The sequence below is a fragment of the Rousettus aegyptiacus genome, unplaced genomic scaffold (assembly GCF_014176215.1).
Source record: "Rousettus aegyptiacus isolate mRouAeg1 unplaced genomic scaffold, mRouAeg1.p scaffold_m13_p_3, whole genome shotgun sequence".
NCBI lineage: Eukaryota > Metazoa > Chordata > Mammalia > Chiroptera > Pteropodidae > Rousettus > Rousettus aegyptiacus.
In genome coordinates this window covers 45,047,991-45,068,386 of record NW_023416306.1, presented here as the reverse complement: position 1 = coordinate 45,068,386, position 20,396 = coordinate 45,047,991, and the positions used below count along the sequence as shown (strand labels likewise).

At 43.9% G+C, this 20,396-nt stretch overlaps 1 protein-coding gene across 3 annotated transcripts in view; it reads right to left on the bottom strand.

Annotated features, from left to right (window-relative positions):
- The window catches only part of APBA1 (amyloid beta precursor protein binding family A member 1), a 185,812-nt gene that overhangs the window by 48,252 nt on the left and 117,164 nt on the right, over positions 1-20,396 (bottom strand). For all 3 annotated transcript variants that reach the window (XM_016135531.2, XM_016135532.2, XM_016135533.2), the window contains exon 2: positions 11,992-13,242. In XM_016135531.2, coding sequence (XP_015991017.2) covers positions 11,992-13,173 — 1,182 coding nt within the window. In that variant the 5' untranslated portion in view covers positions 13,174-13,242. The remainder of the gene's footprint in view (positions 1-11,991; positions 13,243-20,396) is intronic.

The window sequence follows — 20,396 nt, the reverse complement described above, 5'->3', positions numbered from 1 at the left end:
TCTTTATTGCTGCTGTGAAAAGCCTGTAATTTCTTCCATTATTAACCAGAGAACCCTTGTCACATGCAAGACTGTAAAAACACCAGACAGACTACAAAAAACCCATTGACCCGTCTGAAAAGTTATAGAAAGCATCTACATACAGCATCCTGTTTGTGTGACAAAATTCAGAATTCTTTTCCTCGCTCTCTTATTTTCATTCTTTTGTCCCTTTAATGTTCAATCTGCACCTGAAACCTGCTTAATTATTCACCACTGCCTTCTCCATGCCTCATCAATAATGAATAATACTCATGATGGAAAACTTCATCCGCAACAAGGTGATCGAGATGGAGCATAAAGAATCCGATGCACACTCCACACCTGAGGAAGAAATTAAGGCACCAAAATGACAGCCAGCCTCAAGGCCTGTTCTCTTTTTCTCTCTTAACTCTATGCCTCTCAACCATTTTTGCGTCATGGCACTCAGAGAGATGAAAATGTTCATACCATACACTGGGTCAACCGGAGAAACTCTGGAGCCTCAGAGGAAGCCTCTGGGGTTGAAGGCAACATTCCCCGTGGCCCAGGTCATCCTCCTCTCCCCCAAACTCGGGAGGATCATCAGCGAACTGATTGAAAAGCTATGCCTTAACTTACAAATGTCTGTATAGCAAATTCTTTTGACACTGGGAGTCCCTTGAGAATTAACTGAAAATCCTTCTACTTATAAAGAATCTGCGGATATACCTATTCCTTCAGAACAACTCCTCTTCCCATTTCCACTGGCCTTCCTGGGCCCCAGCTTTCTCTGACATAGCCGACTGCCTCGCCCCTGTGCTGGCTCACACACATGTCCCTTTTACACCACTCTGCTTTCATTCTGTCATTTCAGCGACTGCAGATCTGCCTATTCTCAGCCAGACAACAAAATAAACACAGCCTAGGAGTTGGGAATGGCTGACAAGGCCAGCTGAGGGAGGACAAGGCCAGCAGCTGCCATGTCCTCAGGTTTTATGCCCAGAAGTTCTTTGCTGGTACAAGGTAATGACAGACATTAAACATGTCAGGCAAGACTTCTTGGATGGTTCTCAATGATCCCCACCTCCCCATATTCAGACCCTTATGTACTCTTCTCCCTGGGGAGGGAGTGTGGGCTTCTTCTAAGCAATAAAATACAGAAAAGGCGATGAAATATCGCTGTGATTAGGTGACTTCCACCTTGCTATCAGACTCAATGGCCTTCTTGTCTTGTATATTTTATTAAGCAAGCTGCCATGTAGGAGAGGGCCTACATGGCAAAGAACCAAGGATACCTCTGGCTAAGAGTCGGGAACTCAGACTCAGTTAATAGCCTGTGAGGAGCCGAGTCCTGACAACAAGCACTTGATCTTGGGAGCAGGTCTTTCCCCAGGAGAGTGTTAGGATGACCGTGGGTCACAGACTGCAGTCTCCGAGACACCCTAAAGCAGAAGGCCAGCTAAACCATGCCAGATTCCTGACCACAGAAATGGTGAGAAAACCACTGTGTCTTATTTAATGGCACTGAGTTTAAGCAATTTGTTACACAGAAGTAGATAGCTATAGCTAAAACTCCAAATAAGGCTTCAGGTATAAGCCTCAAGAGCAGAGGAGGATTGGAGGTCTGGCTGAGGGCTCAAAAAAGGACTAGCCTAGAGTTGATGAGTCAGATCTCAGTTGCTGCTATATCCCTGTTATCCTGCACAGTGCCTGATCTATAGGACAAACTTGAAAATATTTGTTGAATGAGTGGATGATAAACTGTGAGATAGACTTTCAATTTGTCACTAGGGACGGTAGTCACGATTTCCTCTGGTTCACTGACAAAAGGAGAGGTGTCTTTTAGTTTCCAAGGTCTGCTTGGCGAAATACACTGGAGCCCATTTTTACTGTCCTGACAGCAGATCCTCTGGTTCTAAGGTTATGCTTCTGGATAAGCTTCTGGGATGCTGACCTGGAGGGTCCACCAGCTAATCCTTCTCTAAAACATATAAGACAACAAAGTTGGTTTTAGAGAAACGCTGAGATGCCTACTCTTCCACAGCAAGCCAGGGGAACAATCTGAGATAAGTATGAGTGGGATCTAGTTCTTTTCAGGCCACAAGTGGACGCGGAATGGAGCTAATAATCCTAGAAACCCCTGCCCACCTCCCACACCCCTCAACATGCCAAGAATACATCACATTCCAGCTAGGAACTGATCTGCGTGGAGAAATCAGGCCCCCACAGAACATAAATTCATCCTAAAGTCTGTCTATTTGACCTCAGATCCCATTTCAACTCCATTCCTTGTTATGCAGATCTTGGAAAAACTGCAGCTGGCCAGAACTCCCCGAAGGCATGTGGATCAGCAAGAGGATCCTTTCAGAATACACGACAGGCGTCTTTCACAAAAACAGAACCCTCCAGCAGTAAAAGTTCTTTTCACTTGCCCTTATAAACTTGACAACATAACTACAAGGTCAACAGGATAAGATGCTGCTAACAAGCCTTAACGACTTAGCATGTGCACTTGACCTTGGTCAATAGTTTCTTAGCAACAGTCAAAAAAAAAAAAAAATCCATGCAGGCTGATACTGAATTTAGGGCAAGGGAAAAGGGACAGAGGACAAGGAGGTGATGTCAAGGTAATCGAGGCCCAAATGAAGCCAGGATGCTCCTGTACCCAATTTATATCATCATTCTCAAAAAAAAAAAAAAAATTTTTTTTAAAGGTAGGCACAAGTGCATATGATCAGGGCAGGTGTTATCATCAGGCCCTCACCTCCCAGAGTTTTGACAGTATCTCCTTCTCAGCAGGAGAGTGGCTGGTTTCTGACTAAGAAGTGTTAGTGCTGAACCGGTTTACTGCTTCAGAATACTTTCTCCAATTGGTTTTTGGAATTGGAGATGCCAATTAAAGGTAAATGTTACTTGAAGGGAGCCAATGCATGGCCCCATTATCATTAATTAGCAGTGCTGTTTGACCTAATCAGACCAGCTTTGGAAAAAAGGCTGCTGCTTAAGGTGGAAGTGGAGACCTCGGGTTATTCGAAGTGCATGACCAGGCTTGGCAGGACAGTGAAAGAACAGGAGGGATCTGAGCCACAGGGAGGGCAAGATGGAAACATTTGCCTGGAGAAGGTGAGGAAGAGGCCAACTCTCCCAACTCAGTTTGCCACTGACTGACCCTAAATGTTAAGTAAGCTTCGACCTATTGATGCAACTAATATATCAAAAACCGTGATTCTTATTCACATTTCCATAGAGAGCCCAACCCTGCAAAGCCATTTTCTCCCATAGTCATCCCAAAAGATAAGTCTAATAACTCACTTTACTGATGAGGAAACCGAAGTGGAAGAAGAAAGCAGGTGACCAACTCAAAGTAACTGCAGGTCACCTGTAGAGTAAATATTTACATATCATGAACACTTGTTGAGAGTCAACTCTGTGTGACTTGCTCTAATAAAAAGAAAGACAGTATGCCTTCTAAAGGCTGAGAGTGAATGACACAGGCAATAGGATAATGCATGAGACAAGTAGATAATAAGGCAGTAACGAGTCGTGTTAAACTGTAGTCTACCATTTAAGTTAGTGGTTACCAATTTTGACTAGATCTCAGAAATACTGATGCCAAGATCCAACACCCGGAGATGCTAATCAGGAAGTTTGGAATCCTGGAATGTATCTATTGAAAATAGGGGCTGAACTGTATTGAATGGGGGAATGTGATCTGGGCAGAGGTGAGAACCAATGGGTAGAAAGTGTGGAGAAACAGAAGTAGATTTTGAATTTGTATTATGAGTAACGAGTAGGCCATGGGTGTGTGTGTGTGTTGAGGAGGGGTTGGGTGTCCTTACATGCCAAAGGAGCCATATGGTCTAAGCTCAGTGGAGTCTGCCTAGTCATACCTGAAATATATACTAGAAAATTACTTCCTGAGGGAATCTCCTTGTCTGGGCCCAAGACAAAGGACATCCAAACATCCAGGATGATTTGCCCTCTAAAGCTCTGTAAAATGTGTCAAAAACAGTGACTGGTAGGCCAAAGCTGCCGGGTTGTATAACCCAGCTGTTTTCAACTACTCTATTTGGGAAACTGAGGCCAAGATACTCAGGCCAGCTCCAAACCTCCTTTGCTCCATTCCCAGCCTTGTTTCATTCATTTCTGGTATCCCACTGGCAGGGTCTGACCAACTAAAGAGGTCAACCAAGTACATTAAGCAGGCAGTTGAGAGCCTGTTTCTCAATATGGGAAAAAGCAGGAGAAATTGTCAGTAGGACTCTTCAGGAGAGTGAAGTGGCCTTTGCTGAAATAAAAGAGCACCCTCTCTATGCCTACTCTCAAGATAGTGGTCAATGAAAATTGTGTTTCAAAGAAAGTACACTGAGAAACTACATTTCTGTATTACGAACATGTTGCCAGTTGCTCTTGCAATGCGAGTATTTCTTCTCATTTTGAAGAGGATCACATTTATAGATAAATCACATTTCATAATTCCCCAGGACTACATGAGCCCCGAATTTAATTGGGTTACATATGGAATTCAATTATCTATGATATATCTGTTCCTCTCCCTGCACTCTCCCTTCCTCCCCTATCCTGCCCCCATCCACTCATCATAGAAAATGTCAAGAGTGCACAGCTTGGGGAGCTGACACAATTTTTCTAAAGACTCCTGGGAAGTTTCTTGAGCCCCAACTTATTAAGTGAGCATGTCAGACACCCTAACTGAGGCCCGGTGTGCTGCATGTCTATCTGGAAAGTGATAACAAAATTCTCTCTGGATAAATCGTCCATTTTCTTCCCTGCCGCTTGTCCCGTCACTCCGTGACACAGTTTCACATATACACTGACTAGTGAGACAATCCATTAAAAAGTGGAGAAAGACTCCTCTTGGGAGTGGAGTTAGTTAAAGAGAAAAAATTGGAGCCTGGGGGTTAAAAAAATCAATCGTTCCCATCACTCACTTTCATGCCATGGAGCACAAAGTAATTGGAGCCCTTGCCTTCTGCTGTGCAGATCACTGGACAAGTTTGCTCTGGTGATTCCAACACGGTGATGATCCGATGTCAGTGGGGACGCACCTGCCCATTCCTGAAAATAGGACCTGCATGGAGCTGAACTGACAGGCAAAACTCTGGAGGCGAGTTAAAATAATCAGAGATAATACTTTGAATCCAGGAGGAGAGAGCAAAAGCACACATTCTCCGACCTCCTTTTGTTTACTCATGATTGAAATGAATTATTTGCTCTCCAATAGGGATTTCAAGGTCAAGCCTTTTCCTTTTGAAGCTGTAACAATCAGATCATTACATCTTTGAAAAGTTACCCTGGTCACATCAGGTCCTCACGGTTCATAGAAAAGTGGCTCTTTTTTTGTTTTGTTTTGTTTTGTTACTGACAACTAAATTCTCTTCCATCGAGCATTACTCCCCCACTGGCAGAGATATGGCAATTTATTGCTGATCCTAAGTCACACAAAGGCCATTAAATGTGCCCTGGTTAAAAATAAAAAAGAAAAAAAAGCATATTGAAAATATTTCATTTTTAAAGTTAAAACCATTAACCTAAATAAGTATAAAAACTTGAGGAGAAATGAATGCATCTGCTTTTGACCTCAGCAATCATCACTCCCACTGCAGTTATGAATATTCTTACTATCCTTCCCACGTATGTTCGGCGGTTTCCAAACTCTAGCCCATTATCAAGCCCACAGCTCCTGAATGCTTCGGGTTTCATTTTCAAGGTGCAAAACCACTTACCAATTAGGATTCTTCACCTTAAGTGGTACAGTTCCTGCCTTGACCTACTTTTTACTTTACTCTTATGTGTGTAATGCAAGCCAAATGGAAGTGTATGTGCTTAATACATACACAAATGCAGCATTAAATTAAAATGAAAAATTCAGAACATTTATCTTACCATGTAACATATTTAATAAAGCAGCCAATTTCATAAATTGTGCACGTAATATACAGAAGTGTTTGCCTTTCTCTATTTTTTCAAGAAAACAGACAGTAACAATGAAAGGATCCCTTTGTACAGGGAAATAGCTCTGCGTAATAATTCCCATTCTTTTATATTTTTAATTTAAGGCAAAGAAATAATGAATAGTTTTAAAAGTCAAAGACTACTGTACGGCTTACGGCAAACACAGAGGTCCTTTCCCTACTCCCTTGGCACTGTTAAGCATTCCAGCATTTCTTCTGGTATTTATTTCAATACTCACAAATAGCATGTTTACACTGCCTTGCCTTGATTTTTCAATTTTAGACATTATTCCTTGGTTTTTACAATAAAAGACTAGGATTTGCCACTTAAATAGTACACTTTTCCTCGTCCTCTCATTATTACAATTTTTGGTTAATCAATATGCAGTGTTTGTATTTTAAAGACTATGCACATGCCCTTGCCCGCTGAGACAAATGCATTATATTATCACGTTTCTTGACTGTTTAACAATTGCTTTTAGTGAGGTAAACAACTGAATTGTTTTTCCATTCACTCAGTTTTCTGTGTACTGATCAGTAATTTATGCCGAACGCTCCTAAAAAGATCTAAGATCCCTCTCAATACAATCATATTAGGAAATCTCTCATTTCCACTCTTTCTGGAAACCCTGGAGCCCTCCAAGCTCCAGTCCATACTGGGTCCGTTGCTGCCTTGGCCTTCTACACAGCGGTCCTCTGGGATCTCCTCCCCCATTACCCTGAAGAGTCCCTTTGTCTCTTTCAACTGTGCTGGATCTCCCATTTCCCAGATCTTGCATCCTCTTTCTTGATTTAAGCTCCCATTTGTGCGGAGTGACTGTCTAGTAGCTTCCTGAGAAAAAGGCATAGGGAGGCACATTTTCTGGGATCCTGTATATCTGAAAACATTTATTCCACCTTCACATTTAACTGGAAATAGTCTGGGCGTAGGCCTCCCAGTTTCCACACAGTTGCTTTTGAGAATCCAACACCATCTTGATTCCTGATCGTTTGTAACCTGCTTTTACCTCTCTGAAAGCCTGTACAGTCTTCTCTCTCTCCTGTCTGTTCTGAAACTGCTGTGGGTCTTTTTTTATTCTATTGTTCTAGGTACCCAGTGAAATCTTTTAATCAGGAAATTCTCATGTCCTTTGGATTGAGGCAACAGTTTTTTAAAATAATTTCTCCATTTTATCTATGTTCCTACTACTTTCCATCCTTTTGCCCTAATTTTTTTACTTTCTTCATAATTTCCTCAACTTTGTCTTCTGACCTTTCTACTGAGGTTTTTAAATTTATGTTATAGTTTTTAAAAAATGTGGGGGGAATTTTCTTTTATAAAATGGCACCCTATTCTAATGTAATACCTCTCTTGTCTTCTCTAAACTTTCTGAGGATATTGATAAGTGTAAAAGTTTTCTTCTGCTATTTATTTCTGCTCGCTGCCTTTATTTCTCCAAGTTCCTTTTCCCATTTTCTGTGTGTGTGTGTGTGTGTGTGTGTGTGTGTGTCTTTTATGTTAGAGATATTCTTCGAATGTCCAGTGATCCTTAGATGTCCACTCATATTTAGCAGTGGGTCCCAAAAAACCCACTGGAAGATCCATGCATGGCAAAAACCTTCACTGTGAGGTGATCAGGTGGGGATCCAGGTTCTACGCCGGGAAACGCCTAAACATGAATGTCTGCAGGTATCTCTTCTTGGGCCTGCTTGCTCAGAGAGGAAGACTGTAATCTCTTGGTAGGGCCTGGGGGCTGGGGATGGGTGGGTTTGAAGCCTGACAGCTAAGAATTCTAAGGCATCCTTGGAGTCTCACGGCTTAGTAGCTCCTGTGTTCCGTAAGGTGCCTCATTCCCATTTCAGCTGTGGCTGGTGTTCCCAGTTCCAGCAGTTCTCTGGTTCGCCCTTTCCTTATAGAAAAACTGTGGGGCTGGGGGAGGAGAAGTAACCTGGCAGCATGGGTGGGGAAGGATCTGGAATCTAATATCTCCTGTGACAGACTTTCAAACGATCCTTTATTTCCCAGCCATATTCCTGCCACCCGAGGTATCTGGAGTCTCTAATTCCCAAGCCTTTCCTGGGGTTTCACAGCACAGATCCTCATAAGCACGTGACAAAACAGAGAAAACAAAAACTCCATCAGTGTATTAGTCAGAATCAATCAGGCTGACCTATTGACCTGATCATCAAGGTCAATTGGGACCCATGCTAATAGAGGCTCTGCATCTTAGGACACCATCGTCTTAACCTGAGGTTTCAGGGGAAGATGCCTGCTCCTAGCTGCTCCTGCCTAGAAGCAGCATGGCACTTCATTGCTCCTGTTTTACTGGTCACGCCTGACTTCTAGGGGATGTGGAAGTGCACTGCAGGCCTCCCTGCGCTTGAAAGAGGAGACACCTGGAAATTCTGGGGGCACGAATGCCTATCAGAGGCAGTTGCCACCTTCGTGTTCCAAAATTTGGTTGTTCTCATTTGCTGCTGTTTCCTCTGTCTCACGGCGCTTGTGGCTTTACATATTTTTATTATTTCACTGTCATCTTAGTGCAGCTTTAAGAGGGAGCAGAGATAAACACTACTTCAAGCTGCACAACACACTAAAGTAGCCAACGCCCTGCAGTTTACACTGTGTGCTGATCCTGCCGTGACTCTGTTCTCTACTTAGAATGACTTTGTTGCCTAGAAAGAAATCGGTAGGCTGTGGACCTTTTCAGAGCTGGTCCTTAACAATATTTTTCAAGTATGGAATTGGGAGGCAGTTTTCAAACACATATCTGGAAAAGTGAAAGTCGTTTCTAGAACCAAAGCACTAATAAGCATTGTTTAAATTTTTAGAAAACGAATGTTTTCCCTCAGTGCTGAGTATCTAGTATGTGTTCCTAAGTCCTTACTAATGAGCAATCCTATTTTTGCATTCTGTACAAGTCATCAGTAGGCAAATGTCAGTTTGTTCCAAGAGAAAAGAAAAACACTAAAATTCTGAGGGAATTAAAAATAGTGGTAAAAGCAGATTTAGTTATCAGCAGTTCTCTCTGGCAAGTGGTAATGCAGGTGTTTTTTATTTGCTTTACTATAGTTTCTGATTGGGCCAAGTTGAGAATGTATTGCTTTTGTGATAAGAATTGCAGGGCTACTTCTCCAGGTCTGCTGTTCATAACCACAGTTAAAACCATTCCTGTCCTAAAAGGTAAGTCTCAAATCCACAGGTCTTACACAGGGAAACTGCCCAGATAATATATATTTTTTCCTTTAAATCAATTGTTCTTAATCTTTTACATGTTTAAGAATCACAGGGAGAATTTACAAAATCAAAGCAAAAATAACATAACAAAGATAACAAAAATAACAAACAACTGCCCCCCACCAAACCCCAAAGCTCCAGATCACTGGACCCCACGTTAGGTATTCTAATTTGGAAAGGAAAGGCAGTAATTACTATTTTTAACAAACACCTCCTAGACAGACTTTAGACCACACTGCTTCTAATAGTGCTTTTCCATTTTCTATGACAGTGTTCATGGAATGAGCACTCAGTAAATATATTTTGATGCTGAGGTGGAAATCAACAGAATGTATATACTGTTTTTTTCCCTCATAATACCATCAAAGAGGTAGCAAATGAAAATCTTTCCTATAAATACGGCATGATGGATGCAATACAATCCCCAAATTCAAATAGCTTTAAAAATCACTGGCAGAATATTTTAAAACACAGGGTTTTGGTTTTGCTTTGTGATAGCTATTCATAACCCAGTGCTCCCTACTCAGCAATTTCTTAGCATCAAGTTGGATTTCTGACTGTGCGGGTATCTAAAGCATCATCCAACATTCTATAATTAATTCTACCTTTGGAATGAAACATCGTGCAAGAGAGTTACATTGTTGTTCTACTTCAAATGAATAAAAGCAATTCCCCGGCCCTAGTGTAGGCTGTGTTAGGGGTTCATTGTGAGGCTGCGGGGACAACGTGGCTGAGCGGGTCATTTCAAGGAGTTGATGCATGTGAGAAAGCTGAAGCAAGAGGCATCCGGACTTACTGCTCTGCAGCTTTTTCTCTGATTGACTTTCCAAATTTCTAAAAGAATATAGAACTCAGCCTCTTGCGAACTCCCTATTTTTGAAAACTTGCTCCATTTCCACTTCGTTTGCAAAATGCTTGCTGCCGTCCCTCTCTCCTTTCCAGAAGGAGCCTGGAAATAGCTGGAGGTCAAGGGGAAGTCTACATGTGAACACACCACCGCAGAACTAACGGACCCAATGCTGCCCCCTCGCTGGGGAGGATGCAGGTTCTTTCCAGACCGATTTTCCAGCCTTTCCTTAAAGGTGTCAGTGATTTCATCAGCTAACAACAAATGTTGTCTGTTACTAAAAAAAAAAAAAGAGGTGACAGAAACCCCTCTGACCTGCATAGTCCTTTCAGTATAAGTAAAATGAACAGCTTCCAATAATGGTTTCTCACTCCAAAGGATATACTGAGAAACAGCCTAGTGCAATCATAAAATGCAGTTAAATGAAATTGAATTTAACCTCTTGACCCTTCTTTTACACCAGGCTCCCATTTTAAATGAAATTGCTTAAAATTTTTTCAAGAGGATGGTAAAGTGAGAGTTGGATCAGAAAGAGAATCTTTATAGCCAGGTAGTGGAGCAAAGGTTAGTCTACTTGATTTATTTTGAATAGACTGTGACATCCAAGCTTGCCATGTTATCAAATTTCTTAGGTATTTCTAAAATGAAAAATAAACCAATGACGGTGACAACAACAGCCTTCTGTAGATCTTCACAAAGAAGCACAATTCAGTTTAAAACAAACAAACAAACAAAATATGTCTTTTGTGATACGGGAAGGATGGCCTGGTACCATCAGAAGTAAAAATTAAGCTCTTACTGAATACCACAGTGAGGATCAGGTGGGTCAAAAACTGCAGAAGCTCTTGGCATGAAAGGGCTCCGAAATATATATTCCAAGGATGCCACACTATCTGTCCCAAACCTGCCAGGGGTTGCTTTAAGGCCATGGTTCTCAAACTGGGGTCCAGGGACCAGCAGCACCGGCATCACCGGAGAATTTGTTGGTGACAATGCTGAACTTCACTTGAGTCATGTGATTCTGGACTACAGCAAAGGTTAAGGATGCCTCCACCCCTTGTGTACTGGAAACAGCTTAGTGTAAAAAACTCCCCTCCTCATATGACTTAGATAAGACTCACAGATGCCCCCTTGTTTACTTACGACAAGGCCAGAAACAGACACTCTAAATTCCCATTCTTTACCTGACAGATGATTAGCAGAACTTCGGATTAATCAGAACAAATTGCTTGTTAACCAATCTTTTGTTAAGCTTCTCCCCTTCCTCCAGGTCCCTGAACTTTTGGCTAGTCTACAACTCCTTCTCCACAGCCCCTCCTGGCAATAGGCTGGTCTCAGGTTAAAACATTTCCTTATCTGCCATACAGTCAAGACATGCTTTCCTTCCACTTCCTCACACCTGTCCCTTCCGGCCTTGCTTACTCTTCCTCATAACAGAAACCTCTTTTTGTCTAATCCTAGAGACCCTGGCAAATCTCGCAGAGATTCTCCTACTGCAGCTGTCCTCCCCTTATCACAATAGTGCGTGTGTCCCCCCTTTGCAATACTTCTTTCCAACAGCCTCTCCTTACTCAATCGGACTTGTTTTTGATTTGACGTTAGAAATACAAATTCTCAGGTCCCACCCCAGATTTTCTAAGTGAGAAAGAAGGGCAGGGGACGATGAGCCTAGAAATCCCTTTCTGAACAAGTGCCCTGGAAACAGTTTGAGAACCACCGATTGATTCACAGTAATCCAAGTTCTGATCAGCGCATTCAACACTAACTCCCGGTCCCCAGTGCTTCACTTGCTAAGTGCAAGCTATTTTCGAGGTTTACAGTGGCCACATTTTTAGCATCTCCACGGACCATTAATCTCATCAAGTAATTTCCCAATGACGAGGCCACCCAGCACCGGCTCCCCTTCTGGCCTCGCGCGCGTGGAGCTGAGCAAGCGCGAACTCGCAGGTACTTACATCTCCATCCCCCGGCCTCTGGTCGTCACAATCCCTGGTGGGGCTAATGTCCTGGCGCATAACCCAGATGGGCTCTTTGGGCTCGTCGGGGGTGTAAGGCGAACGGATGGTCCTGGTTTTCACCTCTTCGATGGCCTCCTTGATGTCCTTGATGGCCAGCGAGATGGCATCCCTCTTCTCTTTGCTGTACCGCTGCACCGCCTCTCCACCAGCGGTGCCCGCCGCCCGCTGCTGCCCCGCCTGCGCTTGTGGCCCGGGGCTGCTGGGTCGGCCCCCGCCCGGGGTGGAGGCGCGCTCCAGGTCCTGCTCGGCCTCCGGCATGTCCTCGGCGGCCTTGTCCAGGCTCTGCGAGCTCATGCTCTGCTTGACCTCGGCTACGATCTGGTCGATGTCCTCCTCTTGCTCGTAGCTGTCCATGCGCGGGTAGGGCGCGAACTCGGCCTCTTTTTCGGGGCTGTCGGACTCGCCATCCGAGCGCTCGTCATAGTGATGCAGCCGCGCGCCCAGGGCCTCCTGGCGGTACGCGGCCACCTCGTCGCGCTCCTGCTCGTACAGCCGCAGGCCGTCGCGCGCGTCCAGCTCGGGCGCGTCCCCGATCTCCTCGTACACGTGCTCCTGGAGGCCCCCGTAGTCGGCGTAGGGCTCGGCGTAAGGCTCGTCCTCACTGCGGTGGAAGAGCCGGTGCGTGTACACGTAGCCAGAGTAGGCCGCGTTCATGGCCTCCTCGTGTTCCAGGGAGTGGAAGTGCAGGTGGTTGGGCAGCGCGCGGCGGTGCGTGGCCTCGGCGTGCTCGGCCTCCGCCTGCTCCGTGTACTCCTCGGCCTCGGGCCGGTACTGCACTGCGTACGCGCTCTCATCCTCTGGGTCCTGCGCGCGCTCCGCGTCGTAGCCGTCGCGGGCCGCGGCGATCACATCGCCCTCCGCCGTGTCCGTGTGGTTGTGGAAGCCGCTCTCGGTGCTGGCGGAGCGCGCCAGGCACTCTCCGCGCTCCTCCTCCTCCTGCTGCCCCGGCTGGGCTCGGGGGTCTTCGACGGCGCGCCCCCGCGGGGGGTGGCCCGCATAGTGCTGCTGCTCCTCCTCCACCTCGGGGTGCTCCAGGTCAGCCTCCACCGACTCGTTCACTTCCCCGCCTGCCGCCTCGTCGGTCACTTCCACCTCCGCGGCCCCCTCCAAGTGGTTCATGGTGGGCGTCGGGGGCGGCTGGGAGAGAGGCTGGGCCAGCTCACAGCGCTTTCATTTTGCTCCACCCGGCTGGAAAGACAAGGGGAAGAGGGGTGTGAAGTGGCTCAGGTTGTGGTCATGAGCTGAGCATCAAGATAGCCGTAAAAACAGCTGTTATCGATCCCCTCTGAATCTGGGTCAATTGAAAAAATGGTTGCAAATTTAAGCTCAATCTGGCAGCACGTAGTTAATTTTCTTTGTAGCCTTTATCGTAATTTGTAATTACATACCTACTTGTTTAATTGCTCACTGGCTTTCTCCTTTCCCCGCGCCTCAGACTGAGAGCCTCTTGAGCATTTTGTTCTCCACCGTGCTTACTATTCAGGTTCCATTTCTGATGCGTATGAATAAAGAGTACTACTAAATTGAATGGGCCAAATGACACACTTTCCATCTGCCGAGGGATAAATCTATCTAAACTAGGATCCTAGATAACTTTAGAAAAAATTCTTTAAATAAATTTCAGGGGAGAGAAATCTTCAAATGTGATTGAAGCCATCGCTGTCCATACAAATTAGCCGCTGCTCTGAGGGAGGCTATCAACCAACCACCAATGGGTTCTCGTCCTGTCATTACTGGCTATTACCCTGGACAAGTGGCTTAATTTTCTGGACCTCCACTGTGAGACTGGACTCATTTCCTACAGCAGGATGATAACAGCTGTAACAAAGGGAACACAGTTTCCATGGTCAAATAAGTTTGGGAAATGCTGATTTAACGTTGCCTTTTCATTGTGAATATTCAAGGGGAAGGAGATGCAAGATGCAGGGTTTCCCAAACTTGTTTGACAAGGAAACTCCACGCTCCCCCTCCCCCAGGCCAGAGTTCTGACAAATACACTTAAAGAAACACTAACTAGCTCACTTCCCCAATAAACCCTGAATTTAAAATTCTATGAATCACCATTACAGCCAGAACTGATATGGCTGATTCCTTAAAAATATACATAGTTCTCTTTACCTATTTCCAGAGGAACTTGTAGCTAGACAATTTGGTCTCCACCTCTCTCAATTCTTTTTATCGCAAAATAGCTTTATAGAATAATCGGTGTCCAGTGTATGGAAATAAATCCAAAGGATATAAAAAAAACAAAAAACAGGCAAAGAGCCCTATGATTTCAAAACACATGTGGTAAATGGGTTCAAAATTATGTGCAGACTCTTCTCACAGTGTTCTTTTGGAGAGCCCCTGTAACAAGCAGACAAAATGGATGGGAGTGAACTCTTTAATGTAATAGCAGAAAGCCCTAGGAGGACCAGGGACATCTGATAGACTCTCTCATATTGGGATGCATTACATTCTACATAACTCACTTCCACAACCACAGCAATTTCCTTCAAGCACCATGACAATCCCAGTAGTAAAGGAGACCATTTTGGAACTACCAACTTCACCTTCAAGCAAAAGTGTCTTTTCCCCCCATTCTTTGATGAGTCTACCCCTGACGGACAATAATGGTTTCCTCGAGATGATCAATCTTTATTTCAATCTTTATTGCTTCCCTACTTGACCATACATATTAGACCCAGTCTCCTTTGAAAAACTGTGGCCTCTTCTCATTAACCCCTGAGAACAGTGACCATAGACAAGATATAAGAAAGCTTTCCAAAAGCAAGTGCGAGCCTCCATTTAGACTTTGAGTGATGGTTAATGCTCTCAACAGAAGCTAGGGGCCCCGTGGTTAAGTGTCCTCCAGCGGATCAAGGAAAATACAAAACAAATATTCAATACAACACAAGAACAGTCAACCCGTGTTTCCTTTATAAGGACTCTCTGGAAAAGACAACAGACTAAAAACTGCAGTAATGTACAAATCTAAGTCTGATGAATACAAAGCAAGTGTTCACAGAGAGGGATACTAAACACACCAACCACTTCTCCATGTGCTATTGCCCTGCAGGGTGTCAGCGATGTGTATGATCAGTGTTAGAAATATAACAACCAACATCCAAAGCGCTTGAATGCCAACAATTCGTAACTACATGCAGAACTGACCAAAAGCCTTTTTCAGTGAAAATAAAAATTTTTATTTTACATGTATTCAAAATAAATTGCAGTTTATTCTGGGCTAAAATTGGATTTGACCAGTGAATGATCCCCTGTCAGTGCACTTAATGATTCACAGGAAATGGGATTTCCATGCATGTACATACACTAAATCACGGTAAGGGAAGTTATAAGAAACCTGTTCTTTTGGGGGGAAATACTGTTACCATAATGTAGTTTGGTACAGTGGAGCCTTCTAGTCACTGAGTGCAATTCTCCTTACACCCCTGTCCCCAACCCTCAGGGGACTATTTATACATGTAGTGTTTATATTTCACTCAATGTCATGGTTTTAAGAATACAGTTTGGGTTATGGTATTGGCAACATGTTAATTAATAACAGACATTGAGTTGAGGGATTTCCCTAGGACAAAGGCAATGAGTGACTTTTCAGGATGAAGTTGATGGTGGTCAGACCCATAAGTAGCACATGAAAGAACTGTTCCCCATACCCTGGCAACTTTGGAGGTGGTATTAATAAAAGAACATTGAGGCTGTTTGTAAAGAATCCCAGGTTATTGTAGAAATGTGTATCGGTACAACTTTTTTGAAAAGCTATTTGGAAAGATGAATTAAAATCTTCGAAGATAACATGGCTTTGCTCCAGGAATTCTACTAGAAAACTCAAAGGAAAAAACTCAGATGTGGGCAGAGATGTTTTTCATGGTATTTGCTTAAAAAGCAAAGATTATAAACACTAACTATTAAATGCCAACATTTATTAAGTACCAATAAGTGCAATGCTAAGCATGTGAGCATCCAGGAAGATGTGGGGTTTTTTCGCTGGGTAGCTCTACCTGGATGGAGTTCCCACGGCACTCAGACTGAACCTGCCACAGCTGACAGATCTCATCATCTCTCCTCACCCTGGTTCCCAAACCTGGCTTGCCTCCTGTATTTCCTGAATGGGTGAATAGCACCACCAGACACCGGTCCTCCCAAGCCACAAATCCAGGAATCATTACCGACTTGTCTCTTTCCCTCACCTCCTTCCCCAAACTGATGACCAAGTCCATTGTCTTAATAACTGTTACACCATCTTCATTGCTACTGCCTGGTCTTGGTCCATCTTGCCTACACAACTGTTTCCTTGCCTAATCTCTCAGCCCTCTCTGGTCCATCCTCCCCACCGCCAGCCTAAAGATCTTTCCAAAATACAAATCTCAATCCCATAACCCTGCTTCTCAAACCGTGCAGTGATTCCCCTCTAGTGCTTAGTACAAATGATAAGCCAACTATATACCAGGTGCTACTAGGTATTTTCTACATGACTCATTTAATCCTCGCATCAGCCTACGAAGAGAATACTCTTCTATTCCCCTATAGAGAGTATTATCAGCTTACTTAAAAATGAGGAAATGGAAGCACAGTGCTATTTGGTGATTGCCCAGGTCACACACCTGGTAGGGACAGAATTGTTAGAATTGGTGTCTGACACCCCCCCCCCCACCTCCTTTATAGCTTTAGGCACTGGGTGCTTGAGTTCTACTTCTGGCAAACAAAGCCCTTGGGCCACATCACTCCTCAGGGCTTATCTCCACACTTGACCTACACCCTCTATTCTAACGCCCCAGAGTCCTGACACCGGACCTCATTGCCTTCCCCATCCTCAGCATATTTTTTATCTATCACTTTCTTTGGTGAATCTTTCTTGTTTTCCCCAGAGCAAGTTCTTATTTCATGAATGTGTGTTTTATGCCAGGCATGGGGGCAAAGCAGTGACCAAGCCAGATAGGTTTCTCTGCTCTCAGGAAGCACCCCATACTGGTGCGTATGGAGGTGAAGGGAAAGGAGAGGAGAATAGACAATAATTATGTTAATGAAGAAAAAAGATAACATCAGATAGTGAAAAGGTTTATGAAGAAAATAAAAACGGGTAATGGCATAGAAAGTGAGGAGGAGAGGAAGTTTTGTAGATAACGGCCACAAGAAAGCGATATTTGCGCTGAGGCCTGAACGATAAAGAAAGAGGCAGCCAAGTAAAGATCTGAGGGAAGGGCCTAGAGGTGAGAAGGAACTTGCTATGTTCAGGTGTAGAAATAATGTTTGTGACATGAGTAAGAGATGGTGTCGTGGGAGACGAGGACACAGCGATGGGAAGGGGCCAGCAGGACAGTGTCTGTACATCAGGGTAGATGGTTTGGATTTTATGTCAAGTGCAGTGGCATGCTACTGGGGAGCGGGTTTAAGCAGGGGAGTGATAAGGCCTGACTAACCCCTCACTTTGTCCCACTATACTTTGTCTGTCTGTCTATCAACTATCTATCTATCTATCTATCTATCCATCCTCTACGTCATTATTATATTATAGTACCTGTCATTCTGAGTAATAATTCTTTAGAAATATAGTCTCTGGGAAAAGAAGACCTGTCATTTATCTTTGATTACCCAGTGCTAAACACAGAGGGTACACAGTAGTCAATACATTTTTAGTGATTAAAAAGGAAAAAAAATTTTTCTCCCCTAATATCTGGGGCCTTCTAGACATTGGCATGCTCAGCCTTTGGAGAAGAACTCATTTCTTCTTTCTGTCTCGAATCTCTGTTGCCTTTATCCACCCATGCAACTTCGTCCACCTTCTGATATTTTAAGTGCCCAAAGAACTCTTTCCTTCATGTGAGTGTGTTGATCCAGCTGACGTTTACTGGACATGTACCAGGCACCGTGCAAAGCAAAGGGGATACAAAAGTTTCTAAATTATGGTCCCAGCCCTCAAGGGCAGACAGCTTCAAAAATTAGAACAACTGGTGATAAGTGCAAAATAGAAATAAGTTCAGACCATAGAAGGTGCCTAGAGTTAAAACAACAACTGCATCACCTTTGTGAATCATGCACGTGCTGCTGTTCTTATAGGTTCTGCATTTCATGAGCTCATGAGCATCCTAGGAACTAAAGCCAAAGAGTGAAGGGCCATCATCCAATCAAGGCCCTTAATTATGACCCATGTACCTTTGGAGGCTGAGAGAGTAGGAGGAGGAGCAGGTTGAAGAAAATTTCTCCCATTCTACAAAAGGCTGGATGACCTGGAACACACAGGCAAGCCAGTCCCCTCCACAGGAGCCCCACACAACATGATGAGGGTTTGGCTGCAGGAGTGAGGGAATCTAGGCTGCCAGTAGTGAAGCAGAGGTTGCTTTCTGACCCTTGTTTCTGGAATGTTCTGCAGCCAGACTGGAAAAGTGAACAAAGGGAGGGAACTCCACTGCAGTGTATCATTTAGAAATAAAACATTTCTTGATTTAGCAGTTGAATTTGGTATCTCTTAATGTTAGCTCAGGCTCTTGTTGGTTTGGAATTAATAGAATGAGAGGCTATAAATTACTTTGGTTCCTCTGTCCTTAAGTAGTCACTGATGAGAATTTCCAATAGACTCCATTTTAACACATTCAGAAGTAGTTTTAGAAGAACAAAAGGAATTATACCGGGCTGTTAACACAGAAGATATTGTATGTTGGGGGATGGGGTGGGGAGGGGCAGGGTGGTAGTGATGCAGGTGCAGAGAAAACACATAAAGGTAGAGGGCTGAAAAGTAGGAGGAGAAGACCCTACTAGCCATTCTCTCTCCTAAAGAAACTAGAATGAACAACATGTTCCATTTATATGTCTTTATACTTTTGCATTTACTTTCTGTGGACTTAATGAATGTTCCACATCTCTCCCACTGGAGCTGGAAGGGTAATCCTAGTTCTTGGGACTGAAGCCTGTCCAATTCCGCCCACACACATGCGGGGGAGGGACTGCTAATGATCCTCAGGCTGTGGTGATACAGTCATTTCCATAGTAACAAACAGTTGTAGTTGCCAAACAAGATCATGCATGCCTTGGATGTAGTGTATGTGTACACACACACACACACACACACACACACACACACACACACACAATTAACACAGGCTGAGAGATTATGGTTCTCATAAAAAAATAAAATAATAAAATAAAAAGTGACAGAATAAGAATATGCAGGTATTCTTCTCTATCTTCCCTTCCCTACAAATATGTTTTCTTTCCATGAGGTAAATCAATTGTGAAAACCCTACAGGGAATGCAAAGGACATCAGGGACCCCACTCAAATCATCAGCTCTTCGAAACACAATGCATCTATTAACAAAAGTAACATAGAAGACAGAAAAAAAAAACAACTAGAGTTCCTTTGATTAAAGCTTAATCTTCTTTGATTCATTTGGAAATTAAATTTAGTGCTACTGGGGGCCCAGATGGATATAGAACACATATGTTTTCTTCCTAAAATAATTTCCTGTTTAAATAAAGACTCACAGGGTCAGAAAAACCCTCCTCACACACAGCATCTTGCCTCAGCAAAATGTTTTGTTTCCCTGAATATCCTTGCGCCTGACTTGAAACTGTAAAGCATGGCTTGGCAGATGGTATTGGTAGTGGTTTCAGAGTGAGCTGAGCATGTGAACCCAAGGAGAGTTGCTGAATGGCTAGATGTCGACCTGAGCGAGGTGTCTGTAGTTGGACATCAGGGCTGTGTCCTTGACTCTACCTGACATAGAGGAAGACATGTGAGCTGAACATCTTCAGTTTCTCTGTCCAGGTGCACCCTACACCTTTTTCACCTTGCTCTTTCCCCTGCAAGATTGGCCTCTTTGGGCTGTATCAATAGCTCCCCGTTCCTCTGTTTGGGTTTGGCCAATGGGGCGCTCCAGTGGGACATCAGAGAGAGGAAGGAGTCTGAGGTTGGGATATTTATTCTCCCAGGTCCCTTCCTACAAAATTGTCTCAGGCTGCTAATGTCCCTTGTCTGAAGGGCACAGCCCCTGTCAGGTAGCAGTTTCCACAGGGTTCACCTAATGGCTCCTTCCTCTTCCCTTCAGGTTTATGGGTAGCAGGGGTGGTGCAACTCCACAAAAGCCACACCTTTGTAAACAGTCCCTCTATCCAACTCTCACTTTCTCTGCATATTAACTCATTTGAGTGCCCAGTCTATTTCCTGATGGGACCCTAACTGATACCAAAGCTGTAATAGTCATGTTAGTAGATGACAAAAAAAAAATCAATAATTAATCCAATTAGGGAAAAGTGTAAATCAATAAATAAGAAAAGGCTATAGTAAAAACCATGAAGATGGCACCCAAGGGGAAAATACTGCACCAGCTTCTGCCGTGTCTTCCCA